General features: G+C 66.0%; 1 protein-coding gene and 1 non-coding gene across 2 annotated transcripts in view; one reads left to right on the top strand and one right to left on the bottom strand.

Annotated features, from left to right (window-relative positions):
• Positions 1-363: 363 nt before the first annotated feature.
• On the bottom strand, positions 364-425 carry LOC132534146 (U7 small nuclear RNA). Its single transcript, XR_009545821.1, has one exon. It is a non-coding gene; the product is annotated as a U7 small nuclear RNA (small nuclear RNA).
• Positions 426-6,217: 5,792 nt separating this feature from the next.
• The window catches only part of LOC103127947 (mucin-5B), a 29,061-nt gene continuing 11,285 nt past the window's right edge, over positions 6,218-23,993 (top strand). The window contains exons 1-30 of the mRNA XM_060177350.1: positions 6,218-6,320; positions 7,460-7,519; positions 8,119-8,169; positions 8,303-8,564; positions 8,678-8,792; positions 8,875-8,965; positions 11,743-11,849; positions 11,977-12,178; positions 12,466-12,591; positions 12,801-12,918; positions 13,230-13,368; positions 13,460-13,570; positions 15,190-15,259; positions 15,479-15,616; positions 15,711-15,875; positions 15,964-16,058; positions 16,551-16,677; positions 17,380-17,635; positions 17,916-17,968; positions 18,061-18,161; positions 18,572-18,723; positions 18,947-19,085; positions 19,684-19,797; positions 20,747-20,926; positions 21,835-22,074; positions 22,628-22,784; positions 23,163-23,291; positions 23,385-23,529; positions 23,644-23,687; positions 23,767-23,964. Coding sequence (XP_060033333.1) covers positions 6,254-6,320; positions 7,460-7,519; positions 8,119-8,169; positions 8,303-8,564; positions 8,678-8,792; positions 8,875-8,965; positions 11,743-11,849; positions 11,977-12,178; positions 12,466-12,591; positions 12,801-12,918; positions 13,230-13,368; positions 13,460-13,570; positions 15,190-15,259; positions 15,479-15,616; positions 15,711-15,875; positions 15,964-16,058; positions 16,551-16,677; positions 17,380-17,635; positions 17,916-17,968; positions 18,061-18,161; positions 18,572-18,723; positions 18,947-19,085; positions 19,684-19,797; positions 20,747-20,926; positions 21,835-22,074; positions 22,628-22,784; positions 23,163-23,291; positions 23,385-23,529; positions 23,644-23,687; positions 23,767-23,964 — 3,952 coding nt within the window. The 5' untranslated portion in view covers positions 6,218-6,253. The remainder of the gene's footprint in view (positions 6,321-7,459; positions 7,520-8,118; positions 8,170-8,302; positions 8,565-8,677; positions 8,793-8,874; positions 8,966-11,742; positions 11,850-11,976; positions 12,179-12,465; positions 12,592-12,800; positions 12,919-13,229; positions 13,369-13,459; positions 13,571-15,189; positions 15,260-15,478; positions 15,617-15,710; positions 15,876-15,963; positions 16,059-16,550; positions 16,678-17,379; positions 17,636-17,915; positions 17,969-18,060; positions 18,162-18,571; positions 18,724-18,946; positions 19,086-19,683; positions 19,798-20,746; positions 20,927-21,834; positions 22,075-22,627; positions 22,785-23,162; positions 23,292-23,384; positions 23,530-23,643; positions 23,688-23,766; positions 23,965-23,993) is intronic.

A 23,993-nucleotide genomic window follows, 5' to 3' on the forward strand; every position in this document is an offset into this window, starting at 1 on the left:
CATGGCAACTGGCAAAATTTATGTGACAATGGTACGGGTTACCGACGACATTTCACTCAAACACAAAACAGAGAAAAGGAAACAATTTTGGTAGCGCACGTGGCGTCAAGCACAAGGACCGGTGTGAGGATGCCGGTTCGAGCCCCCAGCTCCCCACCTGCAGGGGAGTCGCTTCACAGGCGGTGAAGCAGGTCTGCAGGTGTCTGTCCCCCCCATCTTCCCCTCCTCTCTCCATTTCTCTCTGCCCTATCCAACAACGAAGACATCAATAACGACAACAATAACTACAACAATAATAAAAAAAATAAGGGCAACAAAAAAGGAAATAAATAAATAAATATTAAAAGCAAACAATTTTGGGGGGGGGGTCTTCCGGTAGAAACCAGAAGACCTACTAGACAAGTTCTAAAAGAGCTGTAACACTAGCAAACCATTTTTATATGAAACATCACAGCCCACCAATATATTAAGCAAAGACGGGTTAAACTGAAGGAAGACTGTCATTTTACAATCAGATTCAACCGTGGGAAATTTCAAGACCATCCCTTCAAGAACAGACAGAAAGCCAGACAGAAGGTCAGAAAGGGAACGGTGGGTTTGCGTGGCAGACACACACCTGCAGGTAAAAGCAGCACAATTGCCACTTCTCTTGAGAAGATTTGAACAAATCTGGAGTGCGAACTGTGTGTTCTCCTCCTAATTATTAAATTATAATTTAAAATAATTTTATTTAGTGGATGGAAACAGGTAGAGGTGGTGCTAGGTGGTAGCACAGCAGGTTAAGTGCAGGTGGTGCAAAGCGCAAGGACCGGCGTAAGGATCCTGGTTCGAGCCCCCGGCTCCCCACCTGCAGGGGAGTCGCTTCACGAGCGGTGAAGCAGGTCTGCAGGTGTCTGTCTTTCTCCCCCTCTCTCTCTGTCTTGCCCTCCTCTCTCCATGTCTCTCTGTCCTATCCAACAAGGATGTCAGCAAAATGGGGAAAAAAAACGGCCTCAGGAGTAGTGGATTCCTAGTGTAGGCACCGAGCCCCATCAATGACCATGGAGGCAAAAAGAGAAAAGAAAAGAAGCACAGAGACAGACAGACAGACAGACAGACAGAGAGGAGGGGAGACGAAGAGGGGAGGGTGAAACAGAGATAGAGGGAGAAAGACACCTGCAGCCCTGCTTCACCACTTGTGAAGCTTCCCCTCTGCACGTGGGGACTGGGGACTTGAAACTGGGGACCCTCGCACGTGGCAACATGTGTACTCACTCAACCACGCGCACCACCACCAGTGCCCCCAATAAGAGGCTTTAAATTCACAAAATATCCCTCCCTGGAGGGATGAGGTTACAGACCAGCAACAGAAGGAATACTGAAATCCAGATTCAAGGAACTAAGCATCGCACTCCCGAACAGCCAAAGAGTCAAAGAGAAAGTGAGGAAATCCTCGAGATGAATCAAGTCAGGACCACAGCAGCTACCGGGTTCCTGCCTAGCCGGCCGTGACGCTGACAGCCGCACGCCCGGGTCTGCGCCTTGGGGTGAGGGCTGAGCGCGGCCGGGCTCCGAGCGTGAGGTGTCCCCAGCCGCAAAGGGCGGGCGCGGCCTGCTCACTCCCCGTTGGGGTCGGGTGGAGGTGGAGAGCGGTGGCCGGGGGACCACTGTGCCCAAGCCCGCCCCAGCCTGGAATCTGCCCTCAGTCACCCTGTGACTCTGCTTCTGTTGCGTGAGTCTGCATCTCTGCCCCGTGCCCGGGTTCTCACTGTGCTGCCCTCCGCCCTCGTCTTCTTCAGCTCTTCAAACACCGGCTCCACGTCCTCGAGGAGGCCTTCTGAGACTCCTGAGGCTCGGCATGGGGAGGCTAAGAGCCAAGTTACAGACGCGGAGGTTATCATTAAAACAGAGAAACGCCCAGGTTGAGTCCCCCGCACCACTATGAACCAGCGCCCCGCAGCCCAGAGGCCCTGGGCACAGGGGGGTGGGCCACAGGGAGGGGCCTCCGCCATGCCACCACAGGTTCAGGAAGGAGATCAGTGCCTGGGAAAAGGCTGCAGAGAGATTTCTTTCTTTCCTCCTTCTCTTCTTTCCTTTTTGAAAATTGACTAATGAGAACTATAGGAGGAGAAAGAACTAGACATCCATCACTGGCACATGTGCTGCCGGGGACTGAGCTCAGGCCCTCGTGCTTGAGAGCCCGGTGCTTTATCTACTACACTACCTCCCGGACTGCAAGGTTTGCTTCTTTAAACATTTTTTTTTGATGAACTTTAAAATTAACCAGACTTCGGGACACTCGCTCCCCCTGAAGGTTCCGCGTTCCCCACAGGGGCTTTGACAGGCAAAGCCCAGAGCTACCGGTCCTCCCCACGCCACGCACAAGGGCAGCCTGATGGCGGACAACCACAGTAGGAGGGTAACGGGGCTGCACACAGGCAGACAAAGCTCAACCAAAAGTTAGCCAAGTGCTACAACCAGAGCCTTCTTTTCAAACAGACCCCAGGTCTCGTGACTTCACCGCTGTTGGACTTACTGTCTGGTTTTCCTTCAGAGAGGGGACACACAGCACGGAGCCTCCTCCAGTGCCATAGAGCCTGCTGGGTGGCACTAGGACTTGAACCGGGGTTGCATGCAAAGCAAGGCATGCATTCAACCCCCTGAGCTATCTTTCCGATCCCTGACCTAGAGACTTGTTCGGGGAGATGTGGGACAGCCTGGGTCACAGCTGACAATGGAAGCAACCCCAAAGCCTGGCAGCACGTAAACAAACGGGCCTCACAGCTGCACCTGCAGAAGCAAGGCCACGCAGGGCTGGGAGGGGGCCTCTGGCCTTCCTGGGTCTCCTGTGCTCCAGAGGAGGGGCACAGGGAGGCACCATCAAGGAGCCTGGAGCCCAGAGGGGGAGGGGAAAGGTGGGCAGGGGCGGGGAGGGGTACAGGGGCCCTGCCACTGGCTGAGCAATGGGGGTCTTTGTCTTGGGGTGCACTCATCTCTGGCTGGAGGCGGGGTCTTTGTCTTGGGGCGTACTTGTCTCTGAGTGTCAGGTCTTTCTCTGGGTGGGGTCACGGTCATGCCCACCTTCCGTGTTCCCTGGCCCGGCCTTGGCCGTTCCTTGGCCCCTGGCCTTGGCCCTGGGCTCCTGATGGACAGGGTCCGCCCAGGGCAGGACAGGTTCCTGGCAAGGTCCGTCCTGGAGCCCCAGGAGGCGGCCGGCCAGGCCCTCCTTCCTGGCAGGCGGGGGCCCTTCCTTCCTGAATCTTCTGTTTCCAGTGCCCTCAACTGTGAAGAGGTAAACCACTGAGCAAACAGGCTGGGCCCCGGGCTGCATCCGGGATGTCTCAACGTGCGACCCTGGCCCTCAGGACAGGCGGGCGCCAGATGTCCCCCGGGGTGCCTGCTGCTTCCGTAGCCCACGGCCGGCCTCTGAGCAGCACCCTTGGGTGGGTGAGGCACCTGGACTTGAATAGCTGATCCCCAGGGAGGGAGAGGGGCTCTGGTGGGGCTTGCAGACCCCTCTCCATCCTTCTGGGTGGGGGGAAGCTGGTCACTGGCCATCATCACCTGAGGGGCTCAGACTCTGTGGCCTCACTGAACACTCTCGGGGGGGGGGGGGACGGCCTGCACAGCCTCAGCTGGGGTCCTGGCTGGGGGGCTGTGGGCCCATGAAGCTTCCCTGAATGAGAGCTCTGGACACTCTGAGACGCAGGCCCCGCAAGGATGGGGGGCTGAGCCTCAGAGCCTCAGAGTCCGCCTCCTCAGCCAGGACCCGCCTGCAGACCCCACCCCTCACCCCCACCCCGGGTCTGGAATCAGCCCAGGTGCTTCCCTCTGCCCTCCAGACTCCAGGGCCCAAGCCGAGGGGCCAGCAGCACAGACGGGGCCACTGCTGCCTCCAGAACTTCCCCAAAGTCTCCTTTGCCCCAGAAGTTCGGGTCTGAGCTTCTCCCAACAGGCAAACATTGGGCAGTGCCCCCGCTTAGAACTCAGCCCTCTCCACACCTTGCAACCAGGCCCCCAGGGACAGGGACAGGGATGGGGCAGGGACAGGGGTAGCACCCAGAGACATGGGCTAATGCTCAGGGCCCAGGGACAGGGGAAGGGACAGGGGCAGGGACAGGGGCTAGCACTCAGGGCCCAGGGACAGGGGAAGGGACAGGGGTTAGCACTCAGGCCCCAGGGACAGGGGCAGGGACAGGGCAGGACAGGGGCTAGCACTCAGGCCCCAGGGACAGGGGAAGGGACAGGGGCAGGGACAGGGGCTAGCACTCAGGGCCCCAGGGACAGGGGCTAGCACTCAGGCCCCAGGGACAGGGGCAGGGACAGGGGCAGGGACAGGGGCTAGTACTCAGGCCCCAGGGACAGGGGAAGGGACAGGGGCAGGGACAGGGGCTAGCACTCAGGCCCCAGGGACAGGGGCAGGGACAGGGGCTAGCACTCAGGGCCCCAGGGACAGGGGCTAGCACTCAGGCCCCAGGGACAGGGGCAGGGACAGGGGCAGGGACAGGGGCTAGCACTCAGGCCCCAGGGACAGGGGCAGGGACAGGGGCTAGCACTCAGGGCCCCAGGGACAGGGGCTAGCACTCAGGCCCCAGGGACAGGGGCAGGGACAGGGGCAGGGACAGGGGCTAGTACTCAGGCCCCAGGGACAGGGGAAGGGACAGGGGCAGGGACAGGGGCTAGCACTCAGGCCCCAGGGACAGGGGCAGGGACAGGGGCTAGCACTCAGGGCCCCAGGGACAGGGGCTAGCACTCAGGCCCCAGGGACAGGGGCAGGGACAGGGGCAGGGACAGGGGCTAGCACTCAGGCCCCAGGGACAGGGGCAGGGACAGGGGCTAGCACTCAGGGCCCCAGGGACAGGGGCTAGCACTCAGGCCCCAGGGACAGGGGCAGGGACAGGGGCTAACACTCAGGCCCCAGGGACAGGGGCAGGGACAGGGGCTAGCACTCAGGGCCCCAGGGACAGGGGCTAGCACTCAGGCCCCAGGGACAGGGGCAGGGACAGGGGCTAACACTCAGGCCCCAGGGACAGGGGCAGGGACAGGGGCTAGCACTCAGGGCCCCAGGGACAGGGGCTAGCACTCAGGCCCCAGGGACAGGGGCAGGGACAGGGGCTAGTACTCAGGCCCCAGGGACAGGGGAAGGGACAGGGGCAGGGACAGGGGCTAGCACTCGGGGCCCCAGGGACAGGGGCAGGGACAGGGGAAGGGACAGGGGCTAGCACTCAGGGCCCCAGGGACAGGGGCTAGCACTCAGACCCCAGCGACAGGGGAAGGGACAGGGGCTAGCACTCAGGCCCCAGGGACAGGGGCAGGGACAGGGGCAGGGACAGGGGCTAGCACTCAGGGCCCAGGGACAGGGGCTAGCACTCAGGCCCCAGGGACAGGGGCAGGGACAGGGGCTAGCACTCAGGGCCCAGGGACAGGGGAAGGGACAGGGGTTAGCACTCAGGCCCCAGGGACAGGGGCTAGCACTCAGGGCCCCAGGGACAGGGGCAGGGACAGGGGCTAGCACTCAGGCCCCAGGGACAGGGGCAGGGACAGGGGAAGGGACAGGGGCTAGCACTCAGGCCCCAGGGACAGGGGAAGGGACAGGGGTTAGCACTCAGGCCCCAGGGACAGGGGCTAGCACTCAGGGCCCCAGGGACAGGGGCAGGGACAGGGGCTAGCACTCAGGCCCCAGGGACAGGGGCAGGGACAGGGGAAGGGACAGGGGCTAGCACTCAGGCCCCAGGGACAGGGGCAGGGACAGGGGCTAGCACTCAGGCCCCAGGGACAGGGGCAGGGACAGGGGAAGGGACAGGGGTTAGCACTCAGAGCCCCAGGGACAGGGGCAGGGACAGGGGTTAGCACTCAGGACCCCAGGGACAGGGACAGGTTTAGAGCTCAGGCCTCCATATTTCCCCACCCAGAGGCAGTGGCCGGGCTGTGTAGCAACCTCCCTCAGTCCAAGGTGACCGTGACCCCCAGAACCCGTCACAGCGCTGGAGGGGGTGTCTTAGTCGGTCCTGCCGGCACCACCCTCCAGCACAGAGACCCCACCCTGCTGATTCTCAGAACTGGGGGGGGGGGCTCTTGCGTCTCTGGGGGTTGGGCAAATTCTTCCTCCTGCCTTGCCCCTCCCCGAGGGCAAACAGGTGGGGGTGAGAGGGCAGGGCCCCCACGTGGGAGCCAGGAGCTGGGGCCGGGCTCAGGGCCAAGCCTCTGGCTACATAAGTGGGGACCCGATGCAGCCGGCACTGCCCTCCGCCTCCTGCCACCTGCACGCCCCAGGATGGGCGCTGGGTGTGGGGGCCGGGCACTGGTCTGCCTCCTGGTGGCCCTGCTGTTCAGAGTCGCAGGTAAGGTCCTGCCCAGCAGGGTCAGCATGGGGGATGCCGGGCAGGGGGCCTGGGCCCCAGCCACCACGGGTCTTAAGTTGGAGACAGGCTGGACAAAGGGACTGGATGGTCTCCCCAGCCGCTCTGGGACAAAGGGACTGGACGTCTCCCCAGACGATCTCCCCAGCCACTCTGGGTCTCCCCAGCCGCAGCTGGGCTGGGGGTTCTCCTGGACCCCTGGAATCGCCCACAGTGTGGTCAGAGTGTGTGAGCCTGGGGAGGACCTCCCTGTCACGGGGACCCCAGAAACCCCCCCTTGGAGTCCCCCCTCGTCTGCAGAAACTGTCAGGGTGGGAGAGGGTGGCCCCAAGCTGGGGCTCTCGTGCCCCTCGCTGCAGTGTCCTGTGGGCCTGGAGCCCCCTGCTGAGAGCAGTGCCCCCAGAAGGGGGCCTGAGTGATGGGTCTGGATCTGTCTGGACTGGGCACCCCAAGCCCCCACGTCAGGTGGGGTTGGTTGGAGCTGGGGGAGGAAGCGCTGACCTCTGGGGGCTGCATCATCTGAGGTTGGGGGTGAAGGTGGTTCTGGGCCAGTCTTGTGGCTTCAGTGACCCAGGAGGCTTGGGGCTGCCAAGGAGGACCTGCCCGCCACCTGCCCACTGGGCCACCTGGCCACTTGTGCATCCAATCAGCTGCCCACCTGTCCACCTGGCTACCCGCCCCTCCTGTGCCCACAGGGCTAAGTGTGGAGCGAGGGCTCCCACCCGGCAAGCAGGGACAGGAGCCCAGGGCCACCTGACCTCTGGGGACCAAGGTGTCCAGTCACCCTGGGGGGAGGCGGTGGCCACAGCGTGACGTCCAGATTCCCTCCGTGATGGGACAGTGCTGGCACCGTGTCGGGTTTCACTCGGGCACCACACGAGCCTCCCGGCGTGTCCCCCACAAAGCTGCCCTTTGTCCTCTGGCCGTGCTTGGGCCTCTCCCCACGTCCCCGGTCCAGCGCCTGCCCGGCCTCAAGGGCTGTGCTGGGACCAGGTGGCAGGGTCAGTGCGGGGCCACTGAGTAGAGCTGCTTCCGGCACCCTGGGGTGGGAGGCCTGTCCAGGTGGCCGGCGGGGGCCCACGGCTGGGAAGGCTGCCACCCCTCACGCCCCTCCCCCACAGCCCTCCAGGGTGCCGCGGCCAGCTGGGCGGCCCAGGACTCACAGCAGCAGGTGCCTGTTGGTACGTGTGGCGGCTGAGGGCTGTGGGCAGGCGGGACGGGGTGGGGGCTGTGCCACAGAGCCTCCTGGGGACCACCTGCCCAGGGGTGACAGCGGGGCAGGGAGAAGCCTCAGAGAACAGGGTGCAGAGCACAGCGGCCAGCACACCCTCACAAGGGCACACGCACAACAGGCAACTTGCACATGCAACACACATGCACACGGCACACACACAAGCAACACAGAACACACACAACACACATGCACACGGCACACACACAAGCAACACAGAACACATGCAACACACATGCACACGGCACACATATAAGCATCACAGGACACACACAACACACATGCACACGGCGCACATACAGGCAGCACACGTGCATCATGCACACAGGCAACACGCACTCACACACGTGACATGACGCACAGGCCTGTATGCTCCTGCACATTCACCTTGGCACATGCATACCATACATTAATCCACATGCGTGCACATGATGACACGCGTGACATGCGTGTGCACACAGGCAGGTCCTTTTTCCGGGAAGCGGGCAGGGGCTGGGGGGAGGGAAGACAGGGATCTCGGACAGGGGGTGACCTGCCCGCATCCCACAGCCCAGCAGCTGGCCTTTGTTCCGCCCCTCCTGGTCTTCCCCTCCGTGAGCCGTGAGTGGACGCCCATAGGCAGGGCTGGGGGGCAGGGTCTCGGGGAAACCCTGTAGGGGGTGTGGAGTCCCAAGAGGCCTGTGGGTACCGGGGGTCAGGGGAGCGCCTGGCGTCACCAACCCCCTGCCCGCAGCCCTGAACCCCGCGCACAACGGGCGGGTGTGCAGCACGTGGGGCGACTTCCACTACAAGACCTTCGACGGCGCCATCTTCCGCTTCCCCGGGCTCTGCAACTACGTGCTGTCGGCGCACTGCGGGGCCGCCTACGAGGACTTCAACCTGCAGGTCCGGCGCGCGGGGGCAGCCGCCGCCTCCCCCCTGTCCCGTGTGGTGCTGCACGTGCAGGGGCTGGTGCTCGAGCTGGCCAACGGCTCCGTGCTGGTGGACGGGCAGCGGTGAGCGGGCGGAGAGCAAGGCCACCGGGGCAGGGTGGGGCGGTGGGCGCAGGGAGGCGGCTGGAGGCTGACTGCCCGTCCATCCGTCCGTCCATCTGTCCATCCGGGGGCAGAGAGGAGCTGCCCTACAGCCGAGCCGGCCTCCTGGTGGAGCGGAGCAGTGACTACATCAAGGTCACCGTGCGGCTGGTCCTGACCTTCATGTGGAACGGAGCCGACAGTGCCCTGGTGAGCCGCCCGCCGGGTCCCGTCCCTGCCCTGCCCTGCCCTGCCCAAGGCTGACCCCACTCCCCACCTCTCTCCGCCGCAGCTGGAGCTGGACCCCAAGTACGCCAACCAGACCTGCGGGCTGTGTGGGGACTTCAATGGGCTTCCTGACTTCAACGAGTTCTTCACCCACAGTGAGAGCGGCAGCTGGAGGCATGGGGGTGGGCGTGTGGGCACACTGGGGGCACCGGGCAGCTGGGAAGAAGCAGGAAGCAAGCAGGAAGAAGTCCATTCAGCCAGCAGCACCAGGCCCACTGCCCCTGCCTCTCAGTGTCCCCACTGCCCCTGCCTCTCAGTGTCCCCACTGCCCTGCCTCTCAGTGTCCCCACTACCCCTGCCTCTCAGTGTCCCCACTGCCCCTGCCTCTCAGTGTCCCCACTGCCCCTGCCTCTCAGTGTCCCCACTGCCCCTGCCTCTCAGTGTCCCCACTGCGCTGCCTCTCAGTGTCCCCACTGCCCCTGCCTCTCAGTGTCCCCACTGCGCTGCCTCTCAGTGTCCCCACTGCCCCTGACTCTCAGTGTCCCCACTGTCCTGCCTCTCAGTGTCCCCACTGCCCTGCCTCTCAGTGTCCCCACTGCCCTGCCTCTCAGCGTCCCCACTGCCCCTGCCTCTCAGTGTCCCCACTGCGCTGCCTCTCAGTGTCCCCACTGCCCCTGACTCTCAGTGTCCCCACTGCCCCTGCCTCTCAGCGTCCCCACTGCCCTGCCTCTCAGCGTCCCCACTGCCCTGCCTCTCAGCGTCCCCACTGCGCTGCCTCTCAGTGTCCCCACTGTCCTGCCTCTGTGTCCCCACTGCCCCTGACTCTCAGTGTCCCCACTGCCCCTGACTCTCAGTGTCCCCACTGTCCTGCCTCTCAGTGTCCCCACTGCCCTGCCTCTCAGTGTCCCCACTGCCCTGCCTCTCAGTGTCCCCACTACCCCTGACTCTCAGTGTCCCCACTGCCCCTGACTCTCAGTGTCCCCACTGTCCTGCCTCTCAGTGTCCCCACTGCCCTGCCTCTCAGTGTCCCCACTGCCCTGCCTCTCAGTGTCCCCACTGCCCTGCCTCTCAGTGTCCCCACTACCCCTGACTCTCAGTGTCCCCACTGCCCCTGCCTCTCAGTGTCCCCACTGCCCCTGCCTCTCAGTGTCCCCACTGCCCCTGCCTCTCAGTGTCCCCACTGCCCCTGCCTCTCAGTGTCCCCACTGTCCTGCCTCTCAGTGTCCCCACTGCCCCTGCCTCTCAGTGTCCCCACTGCCCCTGACTCTCAGTGTCCCCACTGTCCTGCCTCTCAGTGTCCCCACTGCCCTGCCTCTCAGTGTCCCCACTGTCCCTGACTCTCAGTGTCCCCACTGCCCTGCCTCTCAGTGTCCCCACTGCGCTGCCTCTCAGTGTCCCCACTGCCCCTGCCTCTCAGTGTCCCCACTGCGCTGCCTCTCAGTGTCCCCACTGCCCCTGCCTCTCAGTGTCCCCACTGCCCCTGCCTCTCAGCGTCCCCACTGCCCTGCCTCTCAGCGTCCCCACTGCCCTGCCTCTCAGCGTCCCCACTGCGCTGCCTCTCAGTGTCCCCACTGCCCCTGCCTCTCAGTGTCCCCACTGCCCCTGACTCTCAGTGTCCCCACTGCCCCTGACTCTCAGTGTCCCCACTGTCCTGCCTCTCAGTGTCCCCACTGCCCTGCCTCTCAGTGTCCCCACTACCCCTGACTCTCAGTGTCCCCACTGCCCCTGCCTCTCAGTGTCCCCACTGCCCCTGCCTCTCAGTGTCCCCACTGCCCCTGCCTCTCAGTGTCCCCACTGCCCCTGCCTCTCAGTGTCCCCACTGTCCTGCCTCTCAGTGTCCCCACTGCCCCTGCCTCTCAGTGTCCCCACTGCCCCTGACTCTCAGTGTCCCCACTGTCCTGCCTCTCAGTGTCCCCACTGCCCTGCCTCTCAGTGTCCCCACTGCCCTGCCTCTCAGTGTCCCCACTGTCCCTGACTCTCAGTGTCCCCACTGCCCTGCCTCTCAGTGTCCCCACTGCCCCTGCCTCTCAGTGTCCCCACTGCCCCTGCCTCTCAGTGTCCCCACTGCGCTGCCTCTCAGTGTCCCCACTGCCCCTGCCTCTCAGTGTCCCCACTGCCCCTGACTCTCAGTGTCCCCACTGTCCTGCCTCTCAGTGTCTCCACTGCCCTGCCTCTCAGTGTCCCCACTGCCCTGCCTCTCAGTGTCCCCACTGCCCTGCCTCTCAGTGTCCCCACTGCCCCTGCCTCTCAGCGTCCCCACTGCCCTGCCTCTCAGCGTCCCCACTGCCCTGCCTCTCAGCGTCCCCACTGCGCTGCCTCTCAGTGTCCCCACTGCCCCTGCCTCTCAGTGTCCCCACTGCCCCTGACTCTCAGTGTCCCCACTGTCCTGTCTCTCAGTGTCCCCACTGTCCTGCCTCTCAGTGTCCCCACTGCCCCTGACTCTCAGTGTCCCCACTGCCCTGCCTCTCAGTGTCCCCACTACCCCTGACTCTCAGCGTCCCCACTGCCCCTGCCTCTCAGCGTCCCCACTGCCCCTGCCTCTCAGTGTCCCCACTGCCCCTGCCTCTCAGTGTCCCCACTGCCCCTGCCTCTCAGTGTCCCCACTGTCCTGCCTCTCAGTGTCCCCACTGCCCTGCCTCTCAGTGTCCCCACTGCCCTGCCTCTCAGTGTCCCCACTGCCCCTGACTCTCAGTGTCCCCACTGTCCCTGCCTCTCAGTGTCCCCACTGCCCCTGCCTCTCAGTGTCCCCACTGCCCTGCCTCTCAGTGTCCCCACTGCCCCTGCCTCTCAGTGTCCCCACTGCCCCTGCCTCTCAGTGTCCCCACTGTCCTGCCTCTCAGTGTCCCCACTGCCCTGCCTCTCAGTGCCCCCACTGTCCCTGACTCTCAGTGTCCCCACTGCCCCATACTCTCAGTGCCCCCTGCCTCCCCAGATGCCAAGCTGACACCCCTGCAGTTCGGGAACCTACAGAAACTGGATGGGCCCACTGAGCAGTGCCAGGACCCCCTGCCCGAGCCGACCACCAACTGCAGCCGTGGGGTACCGCTCTGGGGCCAGCCCCTCCACGGGGGGGGGGTTGTCTGGGTGACTCCTGGGGCAGCAAGTTCTGGGGGAGAGGCGGGGCGGGGGTGCCAACGAGGGCAGAGATGCAGTGCAGCCCCTCCAGGAGGACCTGTGTCTCGGGACGCTGCTGGGCCCCGCCTTCAGCCAGTGCACGGAGCTGGTGGACCCCACGGCCTATGTGGACGCCTGCGCCCAGGACCTGTGCCGCTGCCCAGACTGCCCCTGCGCCACCTTCTCCGAGTATGCGCGCCAGTGCGCCCATGCCGGCGGGCAGCCCAGGGACTGGCGGGGCCCCCACCTCTGCCGTGAGTCACTGTGCAGGGGACCTGGGACTGGGGTGTCTGACCTCCGTGGGCGGCCGGGACTGGGATGTCTGACCTCCGTGGGCGGCCGGGTAGGGGGGTCTGACCCCTGGCTGTGTGTGGCAGGAGGCCCTGGAGCCCACCCCCTCGACCAAGACCTCAGAGCTCCAGTCCCAACCCCGCCCCTCAGGCTCTGCCCAGCTCTCTGGCTCCCACCTGCCCCCACAGCCCAGGGCCCCCCAGCCCCGCCCCGGCCTTGCAGTGGCCCTGACACCCCTGCCCACCCCCAGCTGCCCAGTGCCCCACCGGAATGCAGCACCATGAGTGTGGGTCCCCCTGCGCCGACACCTGCTCGAACCCTGAGCGCGCTCAGCTCTGTGAGGACCACTGCGTGGCCGGATGCTTCTGCCCCCCAGGCAGGTGTTTGGCCTACTGGCACTCCCCAACCCCTGCCAACCCTACTGACCCCACTGCCCCCTGCTGACCCACGGCCCCATGCTGACCCCCTGATGACCCCCACAGCCCCCCTGCTGACCCCTTGATGACCCCCACTGCCCCATGCTGACCCCCCTGCTGACCCACACTGCCCCCCTGATGACCCCCACTGCCCCCTGCTGACCCCCAGGAATGGTGCTGGATGACATTGGGCATGCAGGTTGCGTGCCCCTGGAGCACTGTCCCTGCAGCCACGGCGGCCTCGTCTTCCAGCCGGGCGCCTCCTTCTCCACCAGCTGCAGCTCCTGGTAGCCTGGGGTAGCAGGGTGCTGGGGAGATGGGGTGCTGCAGGGTGCTGGGGAGATGGGGTGCTGCAGGGTGCTGGGGAGATGGGGTGCTGCAGGGCGCTGGGGAGATGGGGTGCTGCAGGGTGCTGGGGAGATGGGGTGCTGCAGGGCATGGGGAGATGGGGTGCTGCAGGGCGCTGGGGAGATGGGGTGCTGCAGGGCGCTGGGGAGATGGGGTGCTGCAGGGTGCTGGGGGTGCTGCAGGGTGCTGGGGGCAGCGGGCAGCAGACCTGGCAGCACAACGCGGCCCTGAACTCACCCTCTGCTGCCAGCACGTGCTCGGGGGGACGCTGGCAGTGCCAGGAGAGGCCCTGCCCGGGCACCTGCTCCCTGGACGGTGGCTCCCACATGTCCACCTACGACGAGAAGCTGTATGACCTGCATGGGGACTGCACCTATATCCTGTCCAAGGTGCGCCCACCTCGGGTGCCCCCGCAGGGTCTGCCAGCCGGTGGGGGTGACCATGGGGTTGCCCGCCACCCTCACCATGCTCTGCCCGCAGCTGTGTGAGCATGGCGGCTTCTCCGTGCTGGCCGAGCTGCGCAGGTGCGGGCTGACGGACACCGAGACCTGCCTGAAGAGCGTGACGCTGAGCCTGGACGGCGGGGATATGGTGAGGCCGGGCCACATGGGGATGAGAGACAGACAGAGAGATACAGGGGGATGGGGACAGGTGGGGGCAGGGAGACACAGGGGGACGGGGACAGGTGGGGGCAGGGAGACAGAGGGGACAGGGGACAGGTGGGGGCAGGGAGACAGAGGGGACAGGGGACAGGTGGGGGCAGGGAGACAGAGGGGGACGGGACAGGTGGTGGCAGGGAGACAGAGGGACAGGGACAGGTGGTGGCAGGGAGATAGAGGGGGACAGGGGACAGGTGGGGGCAGGGAGACAGAGGGGGACAGGGGACAGGTGGGGGCAGGGAGACAGAGGGACAGGTGGGGGCAGGGAGACAGAGGGACAGGGACAGGTGGGGGCAGGGAGGCAGAGGGGACAGAGGACAGGTGGGGACAGGGAGACAGAGGGGACAGGGGACAGGTGGGGGCAGGGAGACAGAGGGGACAAGGGACAGGTGGTGGCAGGGAGACAGAGGGGGACAGGGGACTGGTGGGGGCAGGGAGACAGAGGGGGACAGGTGGGGGCAGGGAGACAGAGGGGACAGGGACAGGTGGTGGCAGGGAGATAGAGGGGGACAGGTGGGGGCAGGGAGACAGAGGGGACAGGGACAGGTGGTGGCAGGGAGATAGAGGGGGACAGGTGGGGGCAGGGAGACAGAGGGACAGGGGACAGGTGGGGACAGGGAGACAGAGGGGGACAGGGGACAGGTGGGGACAGGGAGACAGAGGGGAACAGGGGACAGGTGGGGGCAGGGAGACAGAGGGACAGGGACAGGTGGGGGCAGGGAGACAGAGGGAACAGGGGACAGGTGGGGGCAGGGAGACAGAGGGGGACAGGGGACAGGTGGGGGCAGGGAGACAGAGGGACAGGGACAGGTGGTGGCAGGGAGATAGAGGTGGACAGGTGGGGGCAGGGAGACAGAGGGACAGGGGACAGGTGGGGACAGGGAGACAGAGGGGAACACGGGACAGGTGGGGGCAGGGAGACAGGGGACAGGGACAGGTGGTGGCAGGGAGACAGAGGGGGACAGGGGACACGTGGGGGCAGGGAGACAGAGGGACAGGGACAGGTGGTGGCAGGGAGATAGAGGTGGACAGGGGACAGGTGGGGGCAGGGAGACAGAGGGACAGGGGACAGGGAGACAGAGGGGAACAGGGGACAGGTGGGGGCAGGGAGACAGAGGGGGACAGGGAAGGGACAGGTGGGGGCAGGGAGACAGAGGGACAGGGACAGGTGGTGGCAGGGAGATAGAGGGGGACAGGGGACAGGTGGGGGCAGGGAGACAGAGGGACAGGGGACAGGTGGGGGAGAGACAGAGTGGCAGGCTGCAGATGAGGAGGACAGGGACAGGAGGGTGACAGCAGGGCTGGACAGATGACTATGGTGACCATGGGGGACTGGAGACAGACACAGGGAGGGAGACAACTGAGCAGAGGCTGAGGGGGCAGGAGACTAAGGGGCAGGGAGAGACACAGAAGAAAGACCTATGGACAGGGCAACAGGGACAGAGGGGACAGAAAGGAGACAGGGACAGGGTGGGCAGACAAAGGACAAGGGCAGACTCAGGGACAGGGAACCAGCCAACTCCCCCAAAACCCACTCTGTCCCATCCACAGAACATCCAGATCCAAGCCAACGGGGCGGTGTTTATAAACTCCATCTACACCCAGCTGCCCGTCTCAGCAGGTGTGTCCTGCCCCGCCCCTGCCCCAGCCCTGCACGCCAGAACCCAGTCCGGCCCCAGCCCAGTCCCCCTCCCCAGCCCCCTCTGCTGGACACGGAGGGTCCCGTCCCCCGTGCTGCGGGCCCCACCGCCCTCACTGGCTTCTGGGAACAGGGCGGGTATCGTGCCCCTGTGGCGGGCGAGCTCTGGGAGTCCAGAGGCTGACCGTCCCTCCCCCGCAGCCAACGTCACCATCTTCAGACCCTCCTCGTTCTTCGTCCTGATGCACACGGGCCTGGGGCTGCAGGTGGCCGTGCAGGTGGTGCCTCTCATGCAGGTCTCCCTGCGGCTGGAGCCCGCCCTCCGTGGCCAGATGTGCGGTGAGCGGGCGTGGCGGGAACAAGCCGTGTAGGGGGACGGGGGGGGGGGGTGGGCGGCGGGGGGCGGGACTGGCCGCTGACCCTCCGCCCGCAGGCCTGTGCGGGAACTTCAACCAGAATCAGGCGGACGACTTCCGGGCGCTGAGCGGCGTGGTGGAGGGCACGGCGGCCGCCTTCGCCAACACCTGGAAGGCCCAGGCCAACTGCCCCAACGTGCGGAACAGCTACGAGGACCCCTGCGCCCTCAGCGTGGAGAACGGTACCCCGAGGGGCCCTGCGGGGGGAGCAGGCTGGTTGGCGAGGGAGGCCGGGCCCCTCACACACACACACCCCGCCCGCCCTCACAGAGAACTACGCGAGACACTGGTGCTCCCGGCTCACGGACCCCACCGGGGCCTTCGCGCCCTGCCACGCGACCGTCAACCCCGCGCCCTTCCACTCGGTGAGCAGGGGGGGCTGGACCCCAGGGATGCCCCCAGTTGGTGAACCCGAGGGGGGCCCTGGGGACGGCCCCTCTCAGTGAGACTGGGGGACCCTGGGGATGGCCCCTCTCACTTGTCTGTTAACCCACCAGTTCAGTCACCCAGTCACTGCCTCCACACACTCATCCTGCTCTTGCTCACCGGCTCCCTCTCTCCCTCCATCCCTCCAACAGGAACAAATGCCCAGTCACATGTTCCAGTCCCTCATCCGTCCACTCCTGTAGTCACCCACCCACCCGCTCAGTCACCCAGTCACTCACTCCTTCCCCCAGTCCCTCATCCCCCCCCACCTAGTGGGTGAGCCCCGAGGGCAGGGCAGGGCAGGGCAGCACCCAGACTGGCCTGGGTCCAGTGGGCGGCAGGCTGTCGGGCCAGGAGTGGGGGTGGGATCCTTCCTGCAGCCAGGACCCCACTGTGGGGCGATGCCACCCTAACCCCCAACCCCACCCCAGAACTGCATGTTCGACACGTGCAACTGTGAGAAGACGGAAGACTGTCTGTGTGCTGCCCTGTCCTCCTACGTGAGGGCCTGCGCCTCTCGCGGCGTGCTGCTGCAGGGCTGGCGGGCCGGCGTGTGCGGTGAGGGCTGGGGCTGGGGGCTGGCGGGCCGGCGTGTGCGGTGAGGGCTGGGGCTGGGCTGGCGGGCCGGCATGTGTGGTGGGGGCTGGGGCTGGGGGCTGGCGGGCCGGCGTGTGCGGTGAGGGCTGGGGCTGGGGGCTGGCGGGCCGGCGTGTGTGGTGGGGGCTGGGGCTGGGGGCTGGTGTGTGCAGTGAGGGCTGGGGCTGGGGGCTGGGGTGGCGGGCCGGCGTGTGCGGTGGGGGCTGGGGCTGGGGGCTGGCGGGCCGGCGTGTGCGGTGAGGGCTGGGGCTGAGGGCTGGTGGGCCGGCGTGTGCGGTGAGGGCTGGGGCTGGGGGCTGGCGGGCCGGCGTGTGCGGTGGGGGCTGGGGCTGGGGGCTGGCGGGCCGGCGTGTGCGGTGAGGGCTGGGGCTGGGGGCTGGCGGGCCGGCATGTGCGGTGAGAGGCTCGGGGTGGGGGACTTGCATGTGCGGTGAGAGGCTGGATGGAGTGGGAGGTGTGAGTGTAGTGAACGGGGCTGAGGGTTGGCAGGTAGGGGGCCCTGGCAGGTGTGTGTGTGATGAATGCCCTCCATGCAGTGCTGGGGGGGTCGGGGGTCTAGAAAGGGAAGCTGGCACTTGGGGTGGGGGACAGAGGCAGGCCAGGCAGAGGGCAGAGGGCAGCGGGCAGCCTGGAATCACCACGCTGAGTGCCTGCCCGCCGCAGCCAGGTACATGAGCAACTGCCCCAAGTCCCAGAACTACACCTACGTGGTGGACGGCTGCCCGCCCACCTGCCGCGCTCTGGGCCAGGCCGACGCCACCTGTGACGTGGCCTTCGTGCCTGTGGACGGCTGCACCTGCCCCGAGGGCCGCTTCCTGGATGCCGAGGGCGCCTGCGTGCCGCCAGAGGCCTGTCCCTGCTACTTCCATGGCTCCATGCTGGCCCCCGGCGAGGCAGCTCATGACGGTGACGCTGTGTGGTGAGGCCTCCCGCCCCGCAGGGCCCCCCCAGTTCACGCCCAAGGGGCTCGTCAAGAGAGACCCGGCCGGCGGTGTCAGCACACCGGTCCCAGGGGGAGGGGGCGTGGCGGGTGGGCCCCAGAGGGCAGTGCCCAGTCTGGGCCACCATCCACCGTGGCTCGCCCACAGCCCACAGCCCTCGGACCCTGGGCCTCTGACAGGCCCTGCCCACGCCTCTGCAGCTCTGGGGGGCTGTGGGGTGTAGCCCATCACTGTCCACGGTCTCTGTCCCCCGTCCAGCTCGTGTGCCCAGGGGAAGCTGAGCTGTCTGGGGGACTTCCAGCAGAGCACAGGTACGCTCCCCGGGGCCCCTCCACGACCGCCACAGCACGGCAGGGCGCCCGGGCCAGGGTCCACACAGCAGGGTCCCCGTGTGCCCCCACAGGCTGCGTGGCCCCCATGGTGTACCTGGACTGTAGCAACACCTCGGCCGGCACCCCCGGGGCAGAGTGTCTCCGGAGCTGCCACTCACTGGACGTGAAATGTGTGAGTGACTGGGGTGAGGGGATGGGGTGGGGTGGTAGGCAAGGGGCTCAGGATGGGGTGTGAGGGGCAGGGGGCTCAGGACGGGGTGTGAGAGGCAGGGGGCAGGGGACACAGGACGGGGTGTGAGGAGGCAGGGGGCACAGGACAGGGTGTGAGGGGCAGGGGGCAGGGGGCTCAGGACGGGGTGTGAGGGGCAGGGGGCAGGGGACACAGGATGGGGTGTGAGGAGGCAGGGGGCACAGGACAGGGTGTGAGGAGGCAGGGGGCAGGGGACACAGGACGGGGTGTGAGGGGCAGGGGGCTCAGGACGGGGTGTGAGGGGAAGGGGCAGGGCTGAGGTGTGAATGGGCGGGGGGCATGGAGGTGCTTGTGAGTGCCCGTCAGGCCTCACTGCCCCTCTCCACCCTCAGTTCAGCCCCCACTGTGTGTCAGGCTGCGTGTGCCCCCCGGGGCTGGTGTCCGATGGGAGTGGGGGCTGCGTGGCGGAGGAGGACTGTCCCTGTGTGCACAACGAGGCCACCTACAGGCCGGGGGACACCATCAGAGTGGACTGCAACACCTGGTGGGTGTGGTGTGAGGGGCAGGAAGCCCCCAAGCGCGGCCCACTGTCCACCGGCTTCCGGGAGTGCACCCAGAGTGGGGGTCGGGAAGGCCCGTGACCGTGGGAGGCTCCTGGCCCAGTCTTCACCGCGCCCTGGTAGTGGGAGGGTCCCCGCGAGCCTCTCTGGGGCCGGGTCCTCGCCTGCACCCCGGGTGTGTGACCAGACACCCCACCATCCCCACAGCACGTGCAGGAAACGCAGGTGGGAGTGTTCCCACCAGCCCTGCCTGGGCACATGCGTGGCCTACGGGGACAGCCACGTCATCACCTTCGATGGCACGCGCTACAGCTTTGAGGGCAGCTGCGAGTACACGTTGGCCCAGGTAGGGCCCACCCAGGGCACAGGTCCTGCCCCCAGGACCAGCCGCTCGGGCCAGCATCCCCCCCATGTCAGGCCCCCTGGGACCAGCCCCCTCCTGGAACCTGCCCCCGTCTGAGGCCAGTCCCTCCTCTAAGACTGACCCCCAGGGGGACCCCCAGTGGCTCCCCAGGAGAGCTCCCTAGATGCATGCCCCCACCAGGTGTGGCCTTCCCTGGTATGAGCCTCCCCCCAGACATGAACCCGTTACCTGCCCCACACCCACTGGTCCAGGTGTGAGCCCCTTGCCCCAGGTATGGGATTCCCCAAGAACAAGCCCTTTGAGATGTGATGGCTTCCTGAATACACGTTCCCACACACAGGTAGACTGTCCCCCTAAGTGCAAGCCCCACCCCAAAGATAAGCCCCACCCCTCAGGAGTAAGACCCCCCAGGTAACAAGCTCCATCCAGAGTAAGACCCCCAGATACAAATTCCCCCCAGGAGTAAGACCCCAAGTACAAGCCCCCAAGGATAAGATCTCTGAATGCAGGTCCCCAGATATGATCCCCCTGCTTCCGGGGGGCTGTGGCAGTGACCAGCCTCTGGCCTCTTGCACCCCAGGACCACTGCGGTAACAGCAGCACCTCCAAGGGGACCTTTCGAGTGGTCACTGAGAATGTCCCCTGTGGGACCACAGGGGCCACCTGCTCCAAGGCCATCAAGCTCTTCCTGGAGGTGAGGGGTCCCAGGCCCGACCACTACCCGCCCAGCCCCGCTGGAGCCCTGGCCTGGGGTCACAGCCTGGCCTTGAACGGCCGCTGTCACACGAGCACGGTCTGGGCTCAGGGCAGGACTCCCAGCGCCTGTGAGCCTCCCTCGGCCTCCGCATCCCGTCACACGCCGCTCGTGCCTTCTCTTCCATGGAAGCAGCCTCCCCAGCCCGGTCTGTTCCAGGCCCTTCCCTGCATCCCAGGAGGCCACATTCTTGGGGCCAGGGCATCTTTGGGGGCCGCCATTCAGATCCCCACACCCAGGGCGCCCTTCCCGCAGGGGGTGTCGGCGTTCTCTGGGAGACTGCAGGATCTGGGGCGGGTGGGAGGGGTCAGCCTGAGTCAGGGTGGCATGCTGGGGAGGGGCAGCGAGGCCTCACCCAGTGAGGACCCCAGCCTGCCACATGCAGTCGCCACCTGGCCTCAGTGCTGTGGTGACCGGGAGCCCCCATGGCCCCGGCTGACACTGGCCACGGCTGGCCCTCAACCTCGTGAGCCCCTGAGTTCCACCCCCACCCCGGCCCTGGTGGAACCCGGCCTCACTGCGTGGAGTCCTTGAGACCCCCCCACCCACCTTCCCCATGGTCCCTGACCTCAATGCATGGCCCCAAGCCCTCACACCCGCCGGTGGCCCCTAGCCCACTGTAGGGGCCCCTAAATCCGCACACCTCCCCATGGCCCCCAGTGTCATTGTGGAGGCCCCCGGACCCCCACCCTCCATGGCCCCCAGTGTCACTGTGCGAACCCCTGAGCCCACACCACCCATGGCCCCCAGTGTCACTGTGGAGGCAGGCCCCTAAGCCCACACCACCCATGGCCCCCAGTGTCACTGTGGAGGCCCCTGGACCCCCAGCCCCCATGGCCCCCAGCCTCACTGTGCGACCCCTGAGCCCCCACCCCTCATGCCCCCGCAGAGCTACGAGCTGATCCTGCAGGAGGGCACCCAGAAGGTGGTGCAGCGAGGCCCTGGTGCCCAGCCCCCCTACCAGCTCCGCTATATGGGCATCTACCTGGTGGTGGAGACGCCCGGCGGGCTGGTCGTGGCCTGGGACCACAAGACCAGTGTCTTCATCTGGCTAAGCCAGGACTACAAGGTGAGTCCCTGGACCCAGAGCCTCAGAGCCGCAGGAACAGGGCGTGCAGCCTCGGTGCGGGGGTGGGGGCGCGGGGCTAGCGCGCACGGGGTCCGAGTCCTAGTGTCCGGCCAGGGCTGTTCTCTGACCCCACTGAGGGTCCACGGGACGGGAGTCTGCCTGCACCCCACCTGTCACAGCCTCGCCTGCTTGCCCACCTGCCGCCCTCCTGCAGACACTGGCTTCCCTGGGGCAGGCAAGCCCTGTGTTCACGGCCAGGCTCGCTGCCATCTGTGGCCTGCCCCCCCACCACATCTCTGCCTGTAGGAGTAGGTGTGGGGGCTGCCTGCCTCTGTCTCTGTCTACTGGGCAGTCGTGTGGACTGACCCCCGGCCCCATCTGACTGACTGCCTGTTTCTGTCTCCACTTCTGCCTCTGTCTCTCTCTGACTGTCTCTGCCTGTTTCTGTCTCCACTTCTGCCTCTGTCTCTCTGTCTGTTTCTGTCTCCACTTCTGCCTCTGTCTCTCTGTCTGTTTCTGTCTCCACTTCTGCCTCTGTCTCTCTGTCTCTGCCTGTTTCTGTCTCCACTTCTGCCTCTGTCTCTCTGTCTCTGCCTGTTTCTGTCTCCAGTTCTGCCTCTGTCTCTCTGTCTCTGCCTGTTTCTGTCTCCACTTCTGCCTCTGTCTCTCTGTCTCTGCCTGTTTCTGTCTCCACTTCTGCCTCTCTCTCTCTCTGTCTGTTTCTGTCTCCACTTCTGCCTCTCTCTGTCTCTGCCTGTTTCTGTCTCTACTTCTGCCTCTGTCTCTCTGTCTCTGCCTGTCTCTGTCTCTGATTTTCTCTGTCTCTGACTGACTTTGTCTCTGACCCTGCCTCTGCCTCTGTCTCTGGCTGCCTGTGTCTCTGACTGTCTCTGTCTCTGTCTCTGCAGGGCCGGGTCTGCGGGCTGTGCGGGAACTTTGACGACAACGGGCTCAACGACTTCACCACGCGGAGCCAGTCGGTGGCGGGCAGCGCGCGGGAGTTCGGCAACAGCTGGAAGTTTTCGCCGACCTGCCCCGACGCCCCAGCCCCCAGGGACCCCTGCAGCGCCAACCCCTACCGCAAGGCCTGGGCACAGCGCCAGTGCAGCATCATCAACGGTGCACCCTTCGCAGCCTGCCGCGCCCACGTAGGCCGGGAGGGGGGCTGGGAGGTCCAAGGGGGCCGGGGGTCTGGGGGGCAGGTCCAAGGGGGCCGGGGGGCTGGGGACTGAGGGGCTGCGTGTCCAGGGGTTGGGGGAAAATTTGGGGGGGTTGAGGGGCAGCAGGTCCAGAGGTTGGGGGGAAGGTGGGGGACTGGGAGGGGTGGGGGGCAAGGCTGGGGGCCCTGCAGGTCCAGGGTTGGGGGAAAGGTTGGGGGTCTGGGAGGGGCTGTAGGTCCAGGGGCTGGGGGCAGTGCTGGGGGTTTGAGGGGCAGCAAGTCTAGGGGTTGGGGGAAGGTTTGGGGGTCTGGAGGGGCAGCCGGTCCAGGGGCTGGTGGCTGAGGGGCAGCAGGTCCAGGGGCTGCGGCAAGGTTGGGGGTCTGGGAGGGGCAGCAGGTCCAGGGGCTGGGGTGCCCATGACGTCAGATTTGCTGGTCAGCACTTGGGAGCTGTGGGAAGCCGACCCAGGTCCCCGAGACCAGAGGACAGGGAGCCGTCCAGGAGCCCGGGTGGGGATCCCTGACTGAAGCCCCCCCCCCAGGTGGAGCCGACGCCCTACTACGAGGCCTGTGTGAGCGACGCATGTGCCTGTGACTCGGGCGGGGACTGTGAGTGCTTCTGCACGGCGGTGGCTGCCTATGCCCAGGCCTGCCGTGACGCTGGCGTCTGTGTGTCCTGGAGGACTCCGGACATCTGCCGTGAGTGGGGCAGGGGCTGGGATGCTGATGGCGCTGTCCAGGATGCTGATGGCGCTGTCCAGGGTGCTGATGGCGCTGTCCAGGGTGCTGACAAGCAGTAGCTCGCGGGCTGGTGCTCTCCTGGGTTTGGGGGCGCAGCTAGTGAGGCAGGAGGCTGGAGCACGCATGTCGGATGGGCAGGGCTGCGCCACACCCACCGCGTGGATCAAGTGACTCTTCCTCGTGGGACGGAGGTGTGCACGCCCCTTCCTGGCCCGAGAGTGTCAGGCAGCCCTCAGCAAGATAGCTGGGGTGGGCAGGTGCCTGTTTGGGCCTGAGAAAGCAAAGGTAGGGGCCGCTGCAGACAGCCCCACGGACCCCGCCTGTCCCTCCCCACAGCCCTGTTCTGCGACTACTACAACCCCGAAGGCCAGTGTGAGTGGCACTACCAGCCCTGCGGGGCGCCCTGCCTCAGGACCTGCCGGAACCCCAGCGGCCACTGCCTGCACGACCTGCCGGGTCTGGAAGGTGAGGGTGCCCAGGGCTGCCACAGGATGGGAGCTTGGGCGGGCGGGGGGGGGGGGTCACCCCAGCCCTGAGTGCTCTGTGCCCCCACCCTAGGGTGCTACCCAAGGTGCCCGCCCAGTGAGCCATTCTTCAGTGAGGACCAGATGAAGTGTGTAGCTCAGTGCGGCTGCTATGACCAGGACGGGAATTACTATGACATCGGGAGCAGGGTCCCCACCCCAGAGAACTGCCAACACTGGTGGGCAGGGGGTTCAGGGTGGGCTGGGGGACGGGCAGTGGACACAGGGCCAGGACTGGATGCGAGGGGGGAGGCCATGCTGTACTGGGCCTGAAAGTCTTGTTCCCCCCACAGTGACTGCACCCTGGCTGGCCTCCAGTGCACCCACAGCCTCGAGGGTAAGGCAGGCGGGCGGGCGGGCAGGCAGGGCGGCTGGCTGGGGCAGCGGGGTCTCTGACCCAGGCCCGTGGCCCACAGCTTGCACCTGCGTCTACGAGGGCCAGACCTACGGATACGGGGATGTCATCTACAACACCACGGATGGGCTGGGTGCCTGCCTGGTGGCCATCTGTGGGGACAACGGCACCATCGTGCGCAGGACAACAGACTGCCCCCGGGTCCCGACCTCCACGCCTTTCACCTTCACCTCCACGGCCACCCCAGTGCCCACCACAGGTGAGCCGGGGCCCGAGTGGGGCTGGGTT

The sequence above is a fragment of the Erinaceus europaeus genome, chromosome 17, assembly GCF_950295315.1.
Source record: "Erinaceus europaeus chromosome 17, mEriEur2.1, whole genome shotgun sequence".
Classification (NCBI taxonomy): Eukaryota; Metazoa; Chordata; class Mammalia; order Eulipotyphla; family Erinaceidae; genus Erinaceus; species Erinaceus europaeus.